This window comes from Nannobrachium achirus, assembly GCF_963921795.1.
Source record: "Nannobrachium achirus genome assembly, chromosome: 6".
Classification (NCBI taxonomy): Eukaryota; Metazoa; Chordata; class Actinopteri; order Myctophiformes; family Myctophidae; genus Nannobrachium; species Nannobrachium achirus.
Window position 1 is genome coordinate 23,720,899 of NC_137815.1, and position 23,369 is coordinate 23,744,267.

Here is a 23,369-nt window from a genome sequence, read left to right on the forward strand (position 1 = left end):
TGATCTTTGGACGCCTGCCCTATAGTCTAGACCACAGGTTGGAGAACGCTGCCCTGAAGGGTTCCTGGTGTTCGGGATAGGAGAATAGATCTTGTTACCATGCTCTCAGAGAACTGTGTCAGAGACAATTCTGATAATCCCCTACTTACAACACAAAAAAACAGTGTAAGGATCTCATCTGGGGCTTCAATCTGACCACACCATGCTTCAAAATCAACTCAAGTCGCCTGAGGGGATTAATTTAATTACTTTTACAGTTAGACGTTCAAAGGAGATTTGCAGTCAGTGTTTGAAACGTAGACCATGCATGACTCACATTGGCAAGATCATCATCCTTTACCGACAATGTTTTTGTTTTGTTTTTTATCTTTGGAGACTTATTACTTGCCACATAACGGGGGGGAGGGGGGATGTTAATTTAGTCCATTGATAGAAAAGATCCAAGTGGACATATTCAGTGTGTAAGTATTTCACTTCTTTATTGTCAGACATTAACTAAGAGGTCACAACATCATGGTTTTTTTCCAGGTATATGAACATAAAAAGGGTCTTGCTGCCACCCAGTGGCGATAAGAAGAAACTGCACAGGGGGACTTCCCTGTAAAGACAGCGACATTGAGCACTCATAACACAGAGCATTGTGTTAATCCTTGCAAAAAGGGTTTGGGGAAAAACATGCCATGTTATGCAAGTCCACTATGAATCGCTTCTTTGTACATAAACATGGGTACATATAATACCAACTTCAATCAATACGAAGCTAATAGTCCATGTAAAAAAAAAAAAAAACAAGAACAAAAAAGAAAATCCTGTGTTAAAACAAATTTAAACCAAGCAGCGAGCTTGTGAACATACAATACAAAGAAACTAAACAAAAACAGAATAACGTCCTCACAACAGGTTTTGGACACTCATCACAACACTGTACATCAGTCAAACTGAAAATAATAATAGGAGCAGAAAAATAAACTGTTCAGAGTTAAAGAACCATCGACACAACCGTAAAACATAGCGATGACAGCTCCCTAGACCAGTGGTTCGCAATACTGTTTCATGCCAAGGGACGTCAGACAGCCATAGCCCCTGACTGTGGCCCCACATATTGCTAAATAGCTTCTTAAAACCCCCAGAACATAGCAGATCTAAACGCTGCAACGTGAGCTTTTAGACCTGCTATTTTTGCAGATTTCTTAAGTCTTCTTTCTAGTTCAAACCTTTTTAAGTTTCAAGGACCCTCAATTTAGTATGCATTATGCCACAGGCCCCCATAATTCTTTGAGTGAACAAATGGATCCGGGTGCATTTGGTTCCATTTGTACACTCAGAGTTACAGAGACCTGTAAGGGTTGATTTGGTTCCTCATTTAGGACACCATGGGACCTTACTTTTGAGAACCACTGCTCTAGTCGAGTGCTCGCAGCTCCACTGCAGGTAAGAAACGAGGCCTTTTGTCTCATCGCATTACTGTTAACCTCATTTCAAAACAAGTACATGAACGGGCCAAGGCAGAAAGGCAGTAAACACAGTCAGAGGTGTGTATGGGTGTGTTAGAGAGTGCGTGCATGTGTGTGTGCGAGAGGAGTAGCCGCAAGCCAACTTACAGAGGCTACCCAGTACCCGAACCTTACTTTTAAAAGTTTCGATTTCTTTTTTTTGCTTCAAATGTAAACACCCTATTCCACGTCTACAGAAGAATGGCAAAAAAAATTGCTAAACAAATGGTTCAAAAAGCCGGTTGGTTTTGATTAAATCTAACATAACATCAGTTTGAAAAGACATGGTTTGTTCTTTTCTATGTTACAATTCCTTCCACTGACAGACAATAAGGGTGATTTATTCTAAAACAAAGGCTTTACAGAGACAAAGAGGATAACACAAGTCCATAGAGGTGCATTATTGGCCAGTTTATCGTTGTTTAATAGAATCGGATTCAACTTTTTTGTCTCTAGGACAGGGCTGTCAACAGAGGGAATAGCAACAGAGGTTGGGATAAACTCCTACGTTGCTTGCAGCTTTGTGAGGGGATTGGGGGACTCCTGACACCAAGGCAGGTAGCTCATTCCGGTTAACTCAGTGATTCTCAACCTATGGGCCAAAGACCACTGGGGGGCTGTGAGGGCATTTGCAAGTGGACCCCCAAATAATTGGCAAAACACTATTAAGATTTGAATGATAAATTGATAATACAACATTAATATAATTTTAAAAAAATATATGTAAAACAAATGACATGGCGTTATTTTTTTCCCTTTAAAACATTGAAAAATGAGTTTTCTTTGTGATAAGTTAGTTCATATGATCCAAGCTGGAACAAAATCGATTGATTTGATTGAACATGGTCTGAAAATGCATGTGGCCTAACCCATCCGACCACTTCCAACATGGCAGCAAAAAGTGGTCAAGTGGATGGAACATCATGCTTTTGGTTGAGAACCACTGGATAAACTCTTCAGAGACAAAGGGGCGACACTATAGCCACTGCCTCATATGGTGGGGACATGTCACTCCAGCTCCTTAAACCTTGCAAACATGGCTTTTCGAACAGCTTGCTTGTAAGTGGCATGGTCCCACACGACAGGCTCTTTCTTTTTCCTCTGTGGGGAGGGAGAGAAAAACACACAGAGAGCAGCTTTTAATTATGAACAACACTTGGAGATGTGCAGGCAGTGGTGGAAAGCAGTGGTTCTCAAACTTTACATTTCAAGGTCTCCCCTTAACTCTGACACCAAATGGATGTGGTTCCATTTGTACACCAGTGTTTCTCAACCACTGTGCCTGGGGACCTTTGGTATGCCCCTGAGAAGGGTCAAGTGTGCCCCTTGAAACGGCTTGAAACGCCAGTATTGTATTTATCATTTTTAAAATGATTTAAACTAGTTAAAACAGCCGATCTACAAGCACACAACGCCTCGCGGTGCGAGGCGTTGTGTGCTTGTAGATCTGCTGTTTTCACTACTGTTGTGCGACAGCCTTGTATGATGAAGCAGGGCTTTACTTGCGAATAAATGTACAAATTTGAAACTTGGAGAAACAAGGTTTCTTCCCGACAGTGACGATATTTACACCCTCGTATTATGTTGGTGTGCCCATGGATTCTTCGGACATGAAAAGTGTGCCCATGCAGAAAAAAGGTTGAGAAACACTGTTGTACACAGTCAAAGTTACAGACTTGTAAGGGTCGATTTAGACCCCCCTAAAGGAACCTAGAGAATACCCAAAATCCACTTTGAGAACCACTGGTGTAAAGTAACTGAGTACATTTACTACTAAGTACTGTACTTAGGTACAATCTTGAAGAAGCATACTTTTACTTTCCTTAAGTATTTCCAATTTTCAATACTTCTACTTCACTACATCTCAGAGGCAAATATTGTGCCTTTACTTCACTACAATTACGTGAAAACATTAGTGACTAGTTACTTATGATTATTACAAAACATACATTAACCACTTCAGCCCTATATACATTTCGGCCTTTTGAAAATAGCGATCTACAAGCTCAGAGCTCGTAGCTCTACATTTCCAAATTATTCTAATACATTTAGATTTAGATTTTATACAGTTGAAAACGTGTGAAAAGGGACATTCTGCACAATGACTATTTTTTACTTTTGGTACATTTTCATGCCAATACTTTAGTACTTTTACTCAAGTACATTTTGAATTCCGCACTATTATTTGTAACAGAGTATTTCTACATTGCAGTAGATATACTTTTACTTTAGTAAAACATTTTTAAAACAACTTTTTCCAACCCTGGCATTGTGCTGCATAAAACCTCTCACACCTACCTCCACAGGTTCGGCACCCAGACCAGGCCTCTCGCTTCCCTTGAAGCTATCCCTGAGCGTGGACAAAAAGAATGTTACGACCATGGGCCAACTATACGCTCATCAACAGTGGTTGCTGGTTAAGAGCACAACATTTTAAAGTAGTGATTCTGAACCTTTTTTCAATTCAAGGTTCCTCAAATTGATATGCATTAGGCAGCATTGTGATACTTTTCTCTTTTTTTAAGAGATATTTCACTTTTAAACATGCAACACTTGTGAGAACTCCAGACAAATTTTTAAGTTTCTTGATGTAGTATTTAGATATTTGATATTCATTTCCTATACGAATCCATTGCAACTTCAACCTCCATTTTAAGCAGGTTATTGAAATCACCTGTCCTTGGTTCTGGTGAATGATATTGGCCTTCTAATCGTGAGGGGTTTTCTTTTTTTTCCTTTCTTCCTTACAATTACTATTTTCATTTATCTTTTATACCAGAACCAAGGATGTATGTTTTTGATATTGTTAAGGAACCGGAATCGTTAAAATCTTAAAGCAGTGGCTCTCAATCAATGGTCCGGGGACCACCTGTGGTCCTTGAGGAGATTCCAGGTGAATCTTAGGTCAGCTAAATGATGGTTAGTTGGTAACCAAATGGACCCTTCCCTCATAGATCTTTAACTCTTGAGAGCGTAAATGAAACCAATTTGGTTTAATTTTATGCTCTCAAGATTTAAATTATTGTTTAACATCTGCATTACTTAATTAACAAGAGGTCTACACCATTAGAGAACGTAGACGAATAGTTTTTGATCAACGTTTGCCTGTTATCCCTCTATGGTACCACATCAATACAGCATAGAATTGTGGACAAAATCTTATCCAACGATAACAAAATATTCCAGGTTTTGGATCCGAGAGGCTAAATTAGGGGTGGGCGATATGGTGATAATTATCGTTGAGATGATACAATGTCTCCACGATATGCCTTTTCAGAGGTATCGTATATATCGTGATACAATTATGGGAGCCTTGTAAAAAATCCTGTTTAATCGTTAATACAGAGATTCATTGGAGAATTCAATTTAAACCTGCATTTTGGTCTAAATCAGTAGTTCTCAAAATGTAAAATGTCAAGGGTCTCCACTTAACTCTGACAGTATACAAATGAAACCCCTTCCAAAAGGAACCCAGAGAGTCTAGTTTTTGTCAAGTAACTTGAAAAATAACCATGAAAACCAACTTGAAAAAATGATTGTGATAAAATCGTGTATCGTGATACAGCTTGGGAAAATATCGTGATATTGTATTTTTCCATATCGCCCACCCCTAGGCTAAATATCATCAAATGGTGGTCCGTGGCTCAAATGCAGAATAAATAACAGACCTTGGTATGAAAAAGGCTGAAAACCACTGTCCTAAAGGATCCCAACCCTAGCTGAGACTTCATTTCACCTACTTGGAGCTTCCAGCCCAGGTGTTGTGCTGGTGTTGCTGGTGATGGTGTTTCCTTTTCTTTGTCTCTGGAGGAGACTTGATGGCATCCTTGGCTATCAGCTACAGAGGATGTTTCACAGTGAGTCAGTGAATCAATGAACATGATGCATGGCTCTCATCAGCATTCTTTATGGTCACTTACCTCTTTTTCCTGGTTCTCTAAAGCCTCCAGTTCCTTCTTGGAGCGTTTGATCTTGAGGTGGATCTCCATGTTTTGCTGTAAGACAAGACACAGCAGCAGTCAGATGTGAATCCATACAGCCGATAGCCGTCTGTAATGGGTAAAAACCTTTCCCCAACTAGTTGTAGTGGCGCTTTGTTTAAACTAAATGGACCTGTCAGGGTCCATTTGGTTCCATTTGTATACTGTCAAAGTTAAGGGGAGACCCTGACTGAAATGTAAAAGTTTGAGAAACACTGCTCAACCTTATGCAGGTCGGAGAGCTGCTGGTGGCGGATGAGTGCGTCCTTGTTGGGAAACTGCCGTCGACACAGCAGGCAGGCCATCTTCTTCCAGTCCGTCAGCTTGTCGTCCTTGTCGTCCGACTTTTTATTGCTCTTGGAGGGCTTTGGAGCGTCGTGTTTCTCCTCCTCCACCTCCTCGTCGCTGCCGGCACCGTAGTCTGAGGCCAGCAGACCCAGAGAGCCCATATGACGCTAGGGAGGGAGGCACAGCACACCTTCAATTTAGGATTCCCCCCCATTGGAATTGATCAGTATAACCATTTAAGACATATTGTAAATGTTATGCTCGTTCTAATGTTGTCTTGATTACACTATATGTATGATGACTATCTTGTTTTACCCTGGTTAAATAAAGGATAAATAAATACATTTCAAAAAGTGATTTATGGGGTACCCAAATACTTCTTTGGCCTGATGGCAGTGTGCGTATAAAGTTTGGTGTTGATCGGTCCAGAGGTATGCAAGATTCACTCTAACCTAACGCGGACAGTTTAGTGTAGGCAGATGGGTGGGCGCGGCGAGTCTCTCCACAAGTCTCCAGCCAATAGCATGTGTTCTCCTCCCCCACCCCCTCTGCTCCTCTGCTCAGCGCAGAGAACGCTGCTGCGTCATGACGTCACATTTGGTGCGACGCTCTCTGCACTCTGATTGGTTAGGGAAATTCTACACTTCCTACTACAGTGATCATAACGCGATCGCCCAGGCTTCTTTTTTTTCCGATCGCCAAAAGAAGTCTGGGTTTCCGAGGCTATGCAAGATTAGACAGACAAATGGCTAGCCTCTTGCAGAGCCACGCTGTGTTCTGGATTACAGCTTTAAATTAGATGAATCTGTTCTTGTTTTCCAGACCGCCAATCTCTTTTTACTTGATCATAATGTGATCGTCACCTTTCCCTTCTCATCTTTCTTGGAGCTTGGAGGAGCAAGGGGCTTCTTGAAGAGATCATCTCCAGCACCCTGTAGAGGGACACAAACAGGATTACACAAAAGAAAATATTGCACATTGGTTGCTGATCTTTAGGACCGACTGTCCACTTGCAAATAGCAGATCTAAAACCTCACAATGCGACGCATTGTGAGCTTGTAGATCTGCTATTTGATCCGTTCAGATTTGTGAGCGTATTCGAACATCGTCAATTTAGCTGTGCTGGTTGCTGTGGTAAAGTAATGACACAGGTGTATTAGCCGTGTTACTAACTCATCTAGTGCCATTCCTGAGATATCTCGCGAAATGTACTCGAGTATCTGTAGTGCCATTCACGAGATATCTCGGGAAAAGTAATAATAATAATAATATTAATAAAATGATTTGGACATGTAGGAAGACCTCACCGCCTTGGCAAAGATGGCGAACCCTGCATCAGCTGCCTTGGAGGGGGTCCTCTTGTCGTCTTGCCCAGGCTTCAGGACGACGGGGGACGGCGATCGGACGGCGTCCTTCTGACGGTTCTGGATCTTTGCCCAGCGTTCCATGTCTTTCATGATCTAAGACAGAAAATAATTAACCGACCACTTTTTTGGGGGGGCAAATAAAGACGTCAGGACCCCACTTCAAGGGGCCAAATGGCCTGACATTTTCACAAAATGTCAAATATATTCGAAAATAGCAAATTCTACAATCAAAAACACATCTGACGCGAAGCATTGTGAGCTTGTAGAGCAGCTATTTTTTGCAGTATATGAGGCTTTAAGTGCTCAAAGAGCTACCTTGACAGCAGCAAGACTTCTGGGCTTTTCTTCTTTGTTGTCCTTTTTGGAGTCATCGTCCTCTCTCCTCTCGGGTGTTAGTGCGGGGGCCGGGGCAGGCTCTGGGGGTGTGGGGGTGGGGGTGGGGGTGACGGGGACGGCAGCAGCAGCAGCAGCAGCAGTAGAAGCAGCAGCAGCAGCAGGAGGGGCAGCAGGTGAAGCAGCAGCAGGAGCAGCAGAAGAAGCAGCAGCAGCAGGAGCAACTTCTGGGGCCGGGGGCTGGACTTCAGGAGCGACGGCTGGCACTGGACATTCGAACACATGAATCACAATTACATTTCTGTTTGCTTTTTAGGTTTTGCAAACAAGAATTGCACTAGGCAGTGACAACAAATAATTCATTTAATAACGTGATACTTTCATCTGTGACATCTGTAAGAATTATGCTAAAATGATTACAAGACTATCTCAAGTAACTGCGACCGGGCGATCATGTAATAACCGTGACATGCCTACCGATGAGGGGAGGTAAAGCAATCGGTAAAGCGGTAGGGGCCGGGAGCACCGGCATGGGCTCTGCGGGCTTCTTCATCTCCAGGGGAGCGTCTGCGGCCGGGTTGGCCAGGATGGCCTGGACCTCAGCGCTTAAGGCCAGAGGCTGCTGGGTGGCCGCGGTCTCCGCTGTCGAGCCACCGCTCGGTACGGGGATGTAGGTCTTGGTCATTCCGTCCCAGTACAAGTACTCCTGAGTCTGGGAGTTGTAGAAATACTACACATGCACAGCACAAAACAAAACCAAAACAGACAAGAGGCATGATGAGAGTGAGCGAACAGAGCAGGGCTGCAACTAGCCATCGATTGCTTTATCAAATAATTGAGAAGTTTTTTTTTTTTTAATATGGACACAAATCCTATTTGATATTATAATCTACTAAATCAATTAGTCTATTTAGCCACTTAAAGCCGAGATTCTTCTTTTTCGTCAATTATCATGCCTTTTACTTTTGTCGTCATGATTTGTTTTTCATCTTTGCATCATTGTATAATTGTAAAGGTTGAAATGAAATGAAAAAAAAATGACTGTTGCACCCCTGGAGCAGAGTATGACACAAGAAGAGCAAAATGGACACCGTGTGAATATGGTCAGTGTAACCGGTTTGTCAGATATTCTCACCCTAGAGTTGGGGTCGTAATACAGAGTGGTCTGGGGGTCGTAGAAGAAGCCGGATGTACCGTCATAGAGGTAGCCCGACATGTCTGGAGTCTCAGAGCCTATGGAGGGACAAAAAAATGGGTATGCAGTTACAAACATCAGCGAAAAACAGCAATGCACTCTTTCATTAAAAAACAGCCTTATGATGATTGACGTGAGAACCAAGAATTTTTTTTCTTTGGTATGACTTGGCCGTGGAACCAGGCCTGGCGGCAGGACTCAATGGCTAGTGGGGCCGTCTGTGAGCTTAAGGTTGCGATCACTATGCAAATTAGTGTTTCGCCTTTGTTTTCGAGTATTTGCCGGGTTCACTGATGGGGACGTGCTGTCTGAGTGAGGGGGGATGGGCCCCAGGCGTCCCCCCCGTGCCGCCGGCGCTGCGTGGAACCGAACGCCGACCTCCCCATCTCAGGGCAGACACCAACTACAAGGCCACTGAGCTCGAGTGCTTCTGTTGTTTCGTACCACAGATGTAACCGTCCATTCCATGTCCTGTGGAGGTCATCCCTGCGGCTGCTGCTTCTCCAGACATAGTGGGTGCCACAGCCTGATGGTATGACTGGTCCATAGTGGGAGGCTGATGGTATGACTGGTCCATAGTGGGAGGCTGATGGTATGACTGGTCCACAGTGGGAGCCTGATGGTAGGACTGCTCCACAGTGGGAGCCTGATGGTAGGACTGCTCCACAGGGGGAGGCTGATGGTAGGACTGCTCCACAGCAGGGCTCTCTCCATAGACGACTCCCTAGAGTGAATGGCAGGGGACACGTTGTGTTAAACAATCACAGGGATTAAAGCAAAATAGAATCTCGGAACCGAATGATTTTTGTGTGGCCATGTCCTAATGTGCGATTGGTGAAACAGTGTGAAAGGAGCCGTTCACACCAGCACGGTTTCCTAAACAATTAACACAATATGATTTTTTTTTAGTAATATTGCTGTTCCTAGCTGTTCCACATGCTGCCAGCTAGGTGAAGACATCACAGATTGAGATTAACATTTGCCATTTGGGTTTTATGGAAGATGCTTCTGGACATATTGCTAGTTTGACCACTTCAAATGCTCCATGTAATCAACTATAGCAGGGCAGACACTGGTTAGTTTTTGCATTGAACTTCAGAGCACCCACCTGGGTATAGTTGGGGCCTGGTAATAGAGGTGCGTTCATACTTCCAGCCATTGGATCACCTGTGGAATTACATAACGCGTTAGGACATGTGTCTACTACACACCAGTCATTTGTAAATATGTTAAGTTTGTCTGAAGCCCATACATACTTATCAATAATAATAACAACAACAACAACTACTAATTACAGGGAATTGGCAGGTATCGGCACTTTACATATTACATTGTTAAATAATCTGTGTCAATCATAGACAGCAATGCTAATGCAAGGATGACAACTTTCAGGGATTGGTTGGAGGGGTTGTGGCTGCACAGATACCATCTACAGTTCATTTGTACCCGTTAGGCTGTTTTGCTTGTATGGAACGCATATAAGAGGCTAAGATATTCCATGTTTGAGGAGATCTGACCTTGCATGCCAGGTGGTGGATGAAGTGCTTGCTGCTGCAGATGTTGTGAATACTGCAGAGAGAGATCTGGAATCGGCGGCGGCTGAAATCACAAAACAAAGCAAAGTGGGTTCGAGTACTACAATTTAGATATTAGATATTCATTTTATCAGACATGCACCCTTCTTATACAAACCCACCATGCTAAAATCTTATGATATTTAGTCGACTAAAACTAGACTAAAACAAACATTTCAGATGACTAAAATATGACTCAAAACTAAATAAATTAGTTTTCAAAAGACTTAAAATCAAAAGGTTTCTGTCAAAATGAACACTTGCAGGGAGAGAATGGGACGCAGACCTACCTCCATCATATTGGCGTCTGGTGGGTAGCCCAGAAGAGACGTGAATGGTTTGTCCGATTCTCGCTTGATGCTTGGATAAAGACAGGGAGAAACCATCACTACGTGAATGACTGGGTGGACTTCTAGAAACTATTTCACAACATTATTCTGAGAGGAATACTCACTTTTGGTTCTTCAGTGGTTTGGCAACCTCAGCGTAAACTCTGACACCGTCGACGTTGAGGGGCCGTGGTTTGGTGAGCAGCTCTACCAGACGCACCACTTGCTAAAAAAACAATATCAACAATTTTTTCCAATTTTCTGTACTTTCATTTCTAATCCACTACATCTCAGAGACAAATATTGTACTTTTACTCCACAACAATTATTTGACAACTTTAGTACTTTGTAGATTTTTATTATTATTACAAAAATCTATATACATTTCGGTCATTTGAAACTGGACGATCTACAAGCTCACAACGCGTTGACTTGTAGATCAGCTATTTTCAAAATATCAAAATATGTTTACGTTCTTAAAACTTGTGAAATGGGACATTGTGCACAATGAGTAGTTCTACTTTTGGTACAAGTATTGGTGTCAAAGATAACATTTTGACACCAATACTTTTGTACTCTCAAGTATATTTTTCGAATTCCAGACATTTACTCGTAACAAAGTATTTGCATGTTGCAGTATTGATACTTTCACTTAGGAAATGTGACTACTTTTCCCCCACCACTGTTGAATAGCAGCGTTAACCGAGTGCTTGTGATGCAAATACCTCGTGGGAGTCCATGTCTACGAAGCAGAAGCATTTGGCGCCAGGCGTCTTGCCCTTGACCAGACGAACGTTCCGCTCGTCCAGATATGCGAAGGGGTCAAGGGCTTTGAGGATGGTCTCCACCGTGGTGGTGGGCTTCACGTTCTTCAGTATCATGGCTGTTAAGTAAAGGAGGAAAAGGTGACTTAAGTCCACTTGCCTCAATTACAGTTCATGACACTGACAAAAACATCAGTGGATACTGATGAGGTGCAATTATATTATTATGGTATATTGGTTAGTAGTGAATACATTTGCTAGTTTGAGTCCTGAGAACCATTTGTAGATGAGGTCAGAAAGTAGGGAGTATAGCATGGAAGGTCACAGCTGGCAGCCAGTCAGTGGCTCCTTGTTTTATGGCTGTGAGAAAGAGATACGTTCTTGGCGTTTAATGAGCTAGGGAAAGAAAAGGAATAGATGTTTTTGTTTTAGCAGATGAAATAATGAACTGTGAGAGGGAGGGCAAGGCAGTCTTGTCTGTCGTTGGTGAAGGATGTATGTGTATGTTGTATGACTGTTACAGCGCTGTAAATAAATGTTTTCTATTATCTTTTAACATCGTTTCTGAGTCAAGGTTTTGCTGATCCTTTGAGAGTTTCAATTCTGCTGTGGAGTCCATAAATTAAGTAGGATTTCTACGTCAATACCAGTCCCCATTTTGGGCATCGTTATGGCCCTAGGCCCAATAAATTCATCAAGTATGGGTCATATGTTGGTGTTGCGCAGTGAAAATGCATTTAGCAGATCTACAAGCACACGCGTTGATCGAATCTAATCGAGTTCTGGAGTCCCCAAATACACAAATAGGTCATAACTTGTCTAACTAACAAGTCGAGAGCTTGTGGATCAGCTATTTTTTGAAAATGCTTTGTCTATAAATGACATGCCAAAACAGGGTCGTTTCCTAAAGGTTTTCCCTATAATGACATGCCCAACACAGGAACATTATCAAATATGTTTACCAATGATGCCACCAGTATGCCCAAAATAAGGATACCAGGTTGGAAGCCATTTAGAACGGGTACACATTATTGTGTATCATTATTTTATGCTTTAACTATTGAAAAATAGCAGATATACTGTACAAGCTCACAGCGCGGCACCGAGTGCCACGCTGCGAGCTTATAGATCTGCTATTTTTGAAAAATCGTGAAAATTAGAATTTTGACCCGATTCTATAAGTGTCTTTTGAATCCTTCTAAGGTTTTTTTATGTTTCTATGTCAGCAATCTGGCTAGCAGAAAAGGTCCTTTTCACTTAACTGGAGCTCAGTTAGTCTGTTCTTGAGAGACTACTATGTCAGTGGTTCTCAAACCTTTTCATGTGAAGGACCCCCAAAATGATATTTATTTGGCCACGGACCCCCATCTCAAAATATTTAGTTCCAGGGATCATCCAGAAGCAAAATTTGAGTTACAAACGTTCACTTTGAAAATACATATATTCAAAGATTTGCACACATTTTCAAGACTTTTTCAAAAATAGCAGATCTACAAGCTCGCAGCGCGGCTGTGAGCTTGTATATCTGCTATTTTTCAAATAGCTAAAGCATTCAATAATTCTAGGCCTAAATGGGTGTTAAATTAAACTCACTCTTGCTCTCTTTGAAGATGGGGTCGCCGTGGGTGGGGGGCGGGCCGTGGCGCGGCGGGTTGGCGCGGCCGGCCCAGGACTCGGCCTGCAGCTCGGCTTCTTGCTGCTTGAGCTGCTGGTCCACCTGCTGCTGCCAGGCCTCGGGGGTCAGGTCACAGTTCCTCTGCCACTGGGCCAGGGGATCCAGCAGAGGCTCCCCCAGCAGGTCTTTGGCCTGCTGGGAGGAGCCGTTCACGTTGTTGTTCTGGGAACTGTCCAAGAGCTCCCCTGGACCGGGCAACAGGGCCTCTGGGACTTGGGGAAGGGACGCCTGAATGATAAAAGGATAAAAAAAAGGGATCAAGACTTGATAATTCATGAAATGCAGTAAAACAGTGGTTCACAAACGTTTTCATGCCAAGGGTGCCGCCCCAATTGATATGTATTTGATATGTATTTGGCTGCAAAGCCCCCATCCATCTTGATGTTGTGCCAAGGACACTCATAAAAGATTTGTGCTTCTTCTTTTAAAATATTCCACTCCCCCCACCTTTACAGATTTTCAGATTATTCTTTTTTTAATAGCCTATATCCACAACTTTCCAACATCCCATCGTGCATTGCGCAGAATGTGCAGGCAGCTTCCGGCACCGCAGCCGAGAGTGATCTACAAGCTCACAACGGTTGCATCTGCGACGCGACGTGAGCTTGTATGTCTGCTGTTCTCCGGAAGTGTCCCGCAAATAATGCTACAGTAAATTCTCGCGGAAACAGGTGGATACAAGCTTTTGTCATTTAAAAAAACATTTGAACATTGCCGATCTACAACTTCACAACGCACCACAATGCGACTCGTTGCAATCTTGTAAATCAGTACAAAATAATGTGGTTAAAGGTTTTCCCATTTTGGTGGGGACCCCCTGGAACCCCTTCAAGGACCCCTCAGCCACCCACTTAGCAAACCACAGCAGTAAAAAGGATGAATGAAAATGATGGCAGAGATAAAGCTGTGTCACTCACATGCAGATCTCTCTCACTCTTGTCTGGCTGGACGTATTTCATGGAGGCAGTTTTAGCACCAACCTTGAGGGAGCCCTGAAAGTAAAAACAGTCACAGTCAGTTCATCAATGGGCAGCACAACTGACTGACATCTAAAGAACATGTCAAATGACTCCCAACATGCACTGTGGCAGGTACGGCCTTCTACCTCAGTGTTGAGGGTGACAAGGACAGCCAGGTGTGTGTGTGTGCAGTGTGCACAAAACAGGACAGATCCCGCGAGGATCTACTACAGTAAACTCCTTTTCCAAGGAAATTAAATATTTCCAAGGAAATTAAATATTACGCATCTGATAACGAGGAAATTATAACCAAAATGACAAGAGCTGTGTTGCCATTACAAAATAAACAAAATTCAACCGTCAATAAGGACTGCAAACGTGCAACTGTGGTAATGTTGAGAAAACTAAACTACAGCGTATGCCAAAGCATAACGTGTTGCTTCAAAGACCGTTTCCGAGTAAAAGTCAGTACATACTTGGCAGACAAAGACAAAGTCAAATTCACACTGTGTGAATAGACTTTATGCCTAAGATGTTCAATGTCAAAGATGACGAAAAACAAACAAAAACAACCTCCACAGCACTTGTTTTCATATATCAGTTTGTTTGCAAGAAGCCACTGTGGAGGGTGAAAAGGAACAGATCTAGCCATGTATAAATGCATTTGGAAATTACCACAAAAATCACTCACGAAAAGGTTCTTTATAGTTTACCACCTAAATAGCTTTTAATCCAATATCGTAATGGATTTAAATAAAACAAAAATTGCAGTTACAGGTGTTGATGGCATCTTAAGATTTATGTAGAGCTATCGGTTTGCAGAGCACACACCATCAAGGGTATCATTTGCAGTGAACCTCTCTACCAATGGAAACCGCAGTGCTAAGTGCTAAATAAATCGCAGCATCTGCATAGTCAGCAAAAGCCGAGGTCATCCCAATGAACATCTGATAGACTAATCCCTAAAATGAAATAAAAATATATATGCAGAGATCTCAAGAGTTCTCCTGGACCGTAGCCGAGTGGGTCGAGAGAGGCCGTATGCGAATGTGTCACCGGTTCACCCACCCAGTCTGTGTCTAAGTGCCACTGAGAAACATAGTTAGCCCCAACTGCTCCGCTCGGGTGCCATATTAATGACAGCCAATACTCCTAATAGTTAGGATGGGTAAATGCAGAGGACAAATTTCACGTAGTGTATGTGCAAAATACTCGAAAAACAACCTGATCGAAGAGCGCTTCCATTGAATCAAGATGAAAATTCCAGAAGTCAGAAACTTACACAAAGCATACCATTGAAAGCTGAGGATCTTCTGACAACATAGACCACGTAGTTGAGATTACTACCCAGAGGGTATATCATTGTTCAAGAAGAAGAGGTCACAGACCAATGAAAAAGAGCGTGAACAGGCCAAGAATGTTTCCACATAAGGACAGAAGCAGAACATTATGGACCAAAGCCTTCTGAAGAAATGAAGCTTGAGGATGCACAATGAAGAAAAGTAGTACCACAATTCTATCAACCACAACCTATCAACTGAAGTACTATATAAAGTGTTTGACTTCTTGCACTACAAAAGGGTTATCTCAGCTCGTAATGTAGATGAACCAGCCACGATTGCGCTTTAAACCTAAACTCCGAGTGCAACAGCTACAAGGCACCAGAAACTAAAGTATTGCAATTTACAGGTATTCCCAAGGCCACAGGGAGAGAACAAAAACAAAAGAAACAGGGTGGCAAAATGTTACCATGCGGTGCAGAGTAAAAAATGCTGGAAATTCTATCTTGTCCTCTAAAGAACAAACACCAAGTCACAACACATGAAAAGTGTCCGGAATTACCTTTTTGTTACAATACACCGTCAGTGTGACAAAGCGACCGACTTCTGAGCTGGAGGTGGGGATGTATGCAATGTTTGAAGTGTGTCCATATCTGATTAGATTCCTTCTGAATTCTGCTACATTACAAAAGCTTAAAGGCTAGACATAGAAGGTGCGAAGATCTGTGTCTTTCAGGGTAAAAGTAAAATATTGTATCTTTAAACCTCATCTTAGATGCTACCCAAGTAACATGAAGTACTCTCATGATTTACTGGATAAGTCACTGAATACATTTTTTTAAACAACGGTGTGGCAACTGTTTACTTTCAAAATACTGCGGTCGGGATTGTCAAGTGATAATCTCCACCCCCATGGCTAATGCAAGCCCAGTAAACATGATCATAAGCTTGGGCGGTACGGCACACCAGGGTACTAAGAAATCCCCATGGTATGATTTTCAATACCATAAAAAATACAGACACTCCTATGCCATAATAGGCTATAGAACTGTATAGAGATGACTTTTTTCAACTACAAAAGCAGCTTATTAGCCACATGATTTTTATTAAACTCAGTCTGTCACCACCACCCACACACCTCCGTTCTTCCCACTGATGCATTGGCAAGCCTCGTCGGCATATAATACAACGATTGCCATCACAAGCAGCTTTCCAAGTAAGCTTGTGTTTGTTTTTTAACTTTTATTTTACACAAATAGCGTCTTAAACTATATACCTGGTGAAGTATCGGGTAGGGATGCACCATCGGTATCGCCCCAGATATTGGTATCCGTCGACATTTGCCATTTCGGTCATTATCGCTATCGGCAAATAAAACTGATATTAACCGATGGCAGTAGCCGATATTTATCTGTTGTTGATAAGCGTACATTCGCGCTATGTTGGTATATTTGTTATCTGCAGCCTACCAAGCTGTAGATTCTGAACAGTTATTTCTTATAATGAAGATGTATTTGTTTCCCTGGCACAAAAGGGGGAAATAAATATATAAACAAATATCTGTAACGGAATCGGTTGTCGGCTAAATTGTCATTTTAAACATCGGTATCGGTCAAGAATTTCCTTATCGGTGCACCCCTACTATGTAGTTATGAAAAGACAGATACCGCCCAAGCCTAATAAACACTTCGCCCCCCAAACCCCCACATCTCCCTCCCGCTTCCTCTGAAAAGCCCTGTCAACCCCCGTAAATCCTGGTGGGAGAGACAGCCTTCGTAGAGTGACGAGAATGGGCCACCTTGTTCGACTCCATGAAGTGGACTGCATCATCGAGGTTTAAAAACTCCACATAGGCCGTATCGTAGCTGTAACCTGGGGACAGCATTTGAAATACAGATGGGTTTTTGTTAGTCAATGCCAGTAAGGACAGTCACCCAGTAAAAAAACAAACATAAAAAACAGTTCGTGAACACATCGATGTAACAGTCAGCATTTCTGTACACCTTTTGACACACATACTTTTTTTTTAAACAACTCACATGATACATATCATACTTATTTCTTCACCTGCCTTCAGTACATTCAGTACATTGACATTTGTTTGACAGGATGTGTTAAAGATGTCTTTAAAAGGAAGATATTCCAGACAGACTTAAAGGATGCATGTTAGCACAACGTGCAGGCTGCATATGGAGACTTTAATTACTGCCAGATATTAAGACTGAATGGCTATTTCTTTACCACTCCAGTATTCAGTGCGAAATTGCGTTCTCGTTAACCGTTTTCTGTGTCCTTTTTTTCACCTAACCAATCGTTCAGTAGTAACCGACATATATGGATGCTCTGTAGCCAGCACTAGCAGCCAGTCAGTGTACAGCATCAACTTAAGTCCCAACGTTTCTCCAATCCTGGAAGAAGCTGTTGACAAGAGCAACCCCAGAAACTCTGAATCACAAAACTAGGCGAATAAGCTAAAGTACAGTATAGAATAGTGATTCATATAAAATGAATTTGCAGAGGAAGAGTAGGAGAACTAATCTAATGTTAAATGAACAGATTAATCAAATACTTATGGCCTCTGGAATGGTTGATGTGGTAAACCATTCGACAAAGGGCTTGGCATCATATTGTATTGGCGTGTGTACCATCAATCCATCAGCGACATGAACAACTTGAGTTCTAAGCACAGCACTAACAAAACCATCTCTGTTCCAGGGATGTTGTCGATGAGATCAACACTGGGGTACTTGGATAAAACAAGGGGTACTTGGATAACAAAACAAAAGAGAATGGGCTATACACCTCTGAAGGACCCAACGAGTTGAGTCACTTGTCACAGAACATTTGCGACAGTGAACAAAAATATACACTCTCCAAGGCAGATATGTTAAGGAAATCCTCTTGGACTGTTGATAAATGTCCCTAGATCGTCAGAACACAGAATTCTCTTACAGCATGATTTTCACAAGACCCAGAAAAACCAAAGGCAACAAAGAAGCTCGAGAAGAGAAGAGTAGTGCGAAGTTTCGAATGTCGTAATAGCGAAATATATCGTAGGGTATGAGGGCGATCGATTGCCCTGAACAGTTCCACAAAGCAACCCGTTTCTCACCTGGCACAACACTTTTGATTTTCATCCCCTGCATTGGCACACCATCACGAACAGCAAAGGCACCAAGAATCTGGTAAAAAATAAAAACACGAACAAAAGATACAAGACTCATGGCAGCGTCAACCAAAACTCCTGTCAAATCAGGATGTTATTATTTAATAGGAATGTAACGATTTCAAATTTAAGTTGACAATTGTCACCTACAATTGTGATTAACAATTTAATTGTCTTTTTGGCATTGGATATAGGAACTTTGTACAGGGCAGATATTGCCAAATAACTATACAAAGAAATCACTGACACATTTAATAATTTTATACATCCCCAAAAATTTACAAAATAGCAGAAATAAGCTTTTAGATCTGCTATTTCTGCCATTTTTGAAAAATGTATGGACATTTTTCAAAATGGAAACGATTTGACGATTATGCAAATATAATTGCGATTAGTTAATTATGTAATACTTTTGACAGGCCTAGGCGTTGATTTGATTATATAACAAATAATTAGAATTGCCTAAAACAGGGATCATTTCTCATTCTTACCTGCTCCATTGTAGCAGTCTTTGGAATGCCAATAATGGATATTGTATTGGAAACCTGGTCCTCCACCGACGCACTCCTGTAATCTTGATCCTTTAATGGACATTTGTAATCAAATAACAGTTATCAAGCATGAAAAGTTCACAAGGAGGTTCCTAAGAGCGAACTACTTTCACAAACTGGTGGAGGAGGGGAGGAAAAAAAAAGGCATTTACCTTAGAACCAGAATCACTAAATTTCGGTGGTGGGAAAGGTTTCGATTCTTTCAGGACTTTCTCCGGTGATTGAAACGATTCATGTTTGTAATCGAAAGCTCTCACTGACCCTGTTCTATAATCAATGTCCCTGTAGTCCTGGTCTCTCCCTTCTGCAGCGCTGCCACTTTGGAACTCAGGTTCAGCCCCCATCTTAGCCCTATCAGGTCGCTGATCATGCACTACAGCCTTCAGCCCTTTGAAGCCTTCACTTGGAGGTCCCTGGATTTTTTCGTTCTTATCTGGATTATCAAATCGCGATGGCCTTCTATCACGATTTGCTGTGTTTTGGATCTGCTTGGGGTCCCCTTCTCCGAGCCAAAGCTTACTGTCAGGGGCTCTACCAAGCAAACCAGGATGACCCATTTCCGGGAATGGGATCGGCAGGTCGAGTGGAGCTTTGAGGCCGACGGGTGGCAGATCCCTGGCGGCAAACTGATCAAGGGGGAAGCCAGCATCTTTCCCAGGGAACTCGGCAGGCTGCCGTCCCCTGTCGCTGAATGGTGGCGGGGCTCCGAGAATACTCTCTCTGCCAAAACCTGGAGGTACGCTTGGTTCAATCATACCTTTAAACAGATCCGTGATGGGGGGTTTCTCCTTGCGACGGCTCTTCCATTCCTCCGCAAGGGTCATCTCTTCACCACTTCTGTAGTGGTCGATTGGGGGGCTGTCTGTTGAATGCAGGAATTCTCTATCTCGGTGTGCACCTTCTCCGCCCCTGAAGTCTGGTCTGTTCGGACCACCGACATCTGGAGGCATGCCTGACCTTCCCCTTTCCATCGGGGCACGATCATCATTTCCGAACCTTACGGGAGACCTGTCCCTACCTCTGAATTCAGGCCCTGGGCGATTTCTGAAGTCCATATCGGAATCGAATCCTCCTCTTGCGTTAAACGGCGGCCCCCCTCTTCTGTCAAAGTCCATCATCCCCCTTTCACGTGAAGGCATGTCCATGTCACAGCCATCGATGTCGTCCCTGCCCATCGGAGACCTATCGCGCATGTCCCTAAACCCGTCATTTCTTCCCATCGGTTCCGAGGGAAATCCTCTCCTCCCGTCCATGTTGGGATTGTTGCCGCCCGGCATGTCGTAGTGAAACATCTCTCTGTCTCTCATGTCCATTAACCTGCCCATTGACTCCCTCTGTGGCATGCCTCTCTCTTCCATGTCTGCCAAGTTCCTGCCCGGTCCCATGAAGCCAGGCGCAGTCATCAGCTTGTCTCTGATTGACATTTCGTATTGCCTCCGGAGACTGAAGTCTCGGTCTCGCTCCCCATCGGGTCCGAAGAAATCTCTGCTTTGATCTCTGCCTCGCATGTCCCGTTGTTCCATGTCACGTCCTCTCATGGGGGGACCGTCGCCCCTCCTCATGTCCATAGGTGGCAGATCCAGAGGCCTGGGACCCATGTTCATCCCGTCTCTACCTCTAAAATCGGGCATGGGACCATCTCGGCCGGCAAACATCTCTCCACGATGGTCGCCGCTAGAACAAACATTTATACTTTCAAGTTAAGCTTTGGCAAGGAAACACGGACAACAAAATAGGCAAAATCAAGCATTGCACTCCAGTGGAAATGCAATTACTTAAAGGAGTAGTTCACCACTTTCCAACCTGTCTTCATATAATAGGTCCTCACTAATGTTCATGATAAAATATCAAAAAAAAATTCTACTCAGTCCAAGTCTCCTAGGAGAGCTGTGGGAAGTTCAGAATCCATCGTCTTGTGACATCATCATTTTCCCAAAAAGAATTTTAATCAATATTTTTGAAAGAAATATTCATATTTTTATTATCGCGAGAACAATGGCTTCCACTTTAAAATTGCAACTTTTCAGGTATAGAAAGCCTGCAGTTTCTATAAGCTGGATTGGCAATCGATGATGTCACAAGACGGTGGGTTTCTGACCTGCCCACAGCCCTCCTCTGAAAAAAAAAAAAAAAAAAAAAAAACTATTTTTGAGTGAGGACCAATTATATGAACATAGGTTGAAAAGTGGTGGAGTGCCCCTTTAAGTAATAGTCCCTGTTACTATGAACAAAAAATAGAAGTCCTTATATACAACTAGTGCGTTCAGTAAAGCAACACAAATCACAATCAGTAGGTACAACTGTCTTACCGAAAGGGAGGCCCCCCTCGCGGTCCTTGTCCAGGTCCATCCCACATTTTCCTCCAAAACGCGTCTTATCTGGTGGCAAAGTTTCATTCAGAAGCATGTCCCAGTTTTATACCAAACCTGAACAGAAATCTAAAATGTGGCCTTTTGACCAAGAAATAACCATTAACTCCTTAATGTAACATAATTACTATTACAATAATTTAAACTGAACATAAAATATGCTTTGCTTATCATAAAGTATGACATATGACTGTCTTACAAGATGTCTTACAGATGGGCGAATGAAGCCATGGGCTAGCCTATAATTCAACATTAGGAGTGGTACCTAGTGTTATGTGTACACTAGAAAAAAAAACGAAAATAGCTTATCTACAAGCTTGCAGACATTTCAGCTACTGAATTATCATTCTAGTACGAAGTATAAAGCAGGGCTCAAGCTTTAACTTCCTTTAAGTCAGTGGTTCTCAAAGTAGGGTCTGGGGACACCCAGGGGTCCTTGAGGGGTCCATTTGGTTCCATTTGTACAGTCCGAGTTAAATTAACATCGACTTTACACTATAAATTGGGGTCTCGAGATGCCATTAAATGGGGGTCCGTAGCCTAATGCATGTCAAACTGGGATTAAAATGGTAAGCATAGGTTGTAAGGCACTGCTAGAGCTGTAAAAATCTTCTCTTGTATGAGGGTCCCACTCCCTGGTATATCTTTTCAAATGGGGGTCCGCGGGCTAATAAGCATCAATTTGGGGGTCCTTGAATTGAACACGTTTGAGAACCAGTGCTTTAAGTGCCCCAAGAAGCTCTTGGTGTTAGCTTTTAGGTCTATTCTTTTTGCCAAGCGACACAATGGTTCTAAATGAGGCTTTTAACACTGCAGGCTAACGTTAGCCTACAAACCACCCGGCCTGTTGATAATTGACAATAAAACCTCCACATTCCGGTAAGTGGGCATGATTGTCCATCCCGTGTCAATTATAGCAGTAAGAACTATTGCAGTAACGTTTATTCATTTATTACCAACTATATCTAGCCTATATCTAGGCCATGGAAAGAAGGTGACGCGCTAGCGTTAGCCACATAAGCTAAAGCTATGTGGAAAGAGGTTTAACTACTCGAACCAAAACATGCGTCATAGCATTAATATCATAATTATCATCTCATATCTATATTTTTAACAAGCTTGGGACAGTGCAATATATACATTGAAACACCAACCTTTATTAACAGTCCACTATGGAGGATGAAGGGTTTTCAGTCTTCTTAACAGAATACGATACTGTCTGTGCGTCTGTCTGTGTGGAACTGCGGAGCCGGAAACAAAGATGGAGGCCAAATCTGCGCTGTGTGTGTGTGTGTGTGTGTGTGTGTGTGTGTGTGTGTGTGTGTGTGTGTGTGTGTGTGTAACCTCGCCTCACCAGGCTTTCGTGTGTGTGTGTGTGTGTGTGTGTGTGTGTGTGTGTGTGTGTGTGTGTGTGTGCGTGTGTGTGTGTGTGTGTGTGTGTGCGTGTGCGTGTCGCTATTTCTATTAGTCATCTTTTCGACAACCAAACTTAACCCTAATCTTATTGTACCCGAGTTTTTGCAAATGGGACCACCTGGAATGTTAATGCAGAAGCAGTGTGAATCTCTGTGCTTTAATGTAAAACATGAATAATACAGTATGTTGGACTAATGAGTAGTAGGCTATACTCATTAGTCCGAATTTAGTTAGGGTTAGGTTTAGGGCCTAAACCTAACCCTAAATCCTAACCCTAACTAAATTCGTAGCCTAAGCCTAACCCCAACCTCAGTAAAACTATGCCTAAACTTTAGGCATAGTTTTACTGAGGTTAGGGTTAGGCTAGGTTTTAAAGAGGTTAGGGTTAGGTTTAGGTTTAGGCATAGCATTTTTCACCAGGTTAACATCATCAGATTTAGCCCCATATAGAACCTCACCCGTCGCTGATTACTTGTATGCAGCGACGGGTGAGGTTCTAGTCTAGTATATGGGGCTAAACAGTATGCAGCGACGGGTGAGGTTCTATATGGGGCTACATCAGATTCTGACTAATGCAATGTAGGAACAATGAGATTTCTGACCAATGCCATGGCACCGAATCTAAAACGT

At 42.7% G+C, this 23,369-nt stretch overlaps 1 protein-coding gene across 1 annotated transcript; it reads right to left on the reverse strand.

Moving 5' to 3' along the window:
• Positions 1-453: 453 nt before the first annotated feature.
• On the reverse strand, positions 454-22,574 carry rbm6 (RNA binding motif protein 6). The gene is made up of 24 exons (XM_080728913.1): positions 22,478-22,574; positions 21,264-21,332; positions 19,107-20,628; positions 18,895-18,984; positions 18,350-18,419; positions 17,036-17,109; positions 13,916-13,990; positions 12,917-13,226; positions 11,285-11,442; positions 10,685-10,785; positions 10,521-10,590; positions 10,174-10,255; positions 9,765-9,823; positions 9,101-9,380; positions 8,597-8,694; positions 7,939-8,191; positions 7,444-7,727; positions 7,069-7,221; positions 6,625-6,693; positions 5,698-5,928; positions 5,414-5,488; positions 5,234-5,331; positions 3,792-3,843; positions 454-2,594 (listed from the first exon to the last, which is right to left on the reverse strand). Exons 2-24 carry the CDS (start codon positions 21,308-21,310, stop codon positions 2,502-2,504), a joined length of 4,344 nt encoding a protein of 1,447 aa, XP_080585039.1. The 5' UTR covers positions 21,311-21,332; positions 22,478-22,574; the 3' UTR covers positions 454-2,501.
• Between the last annotated feature and the right edge of the window lie 795 nt (positions 22,575-23,369).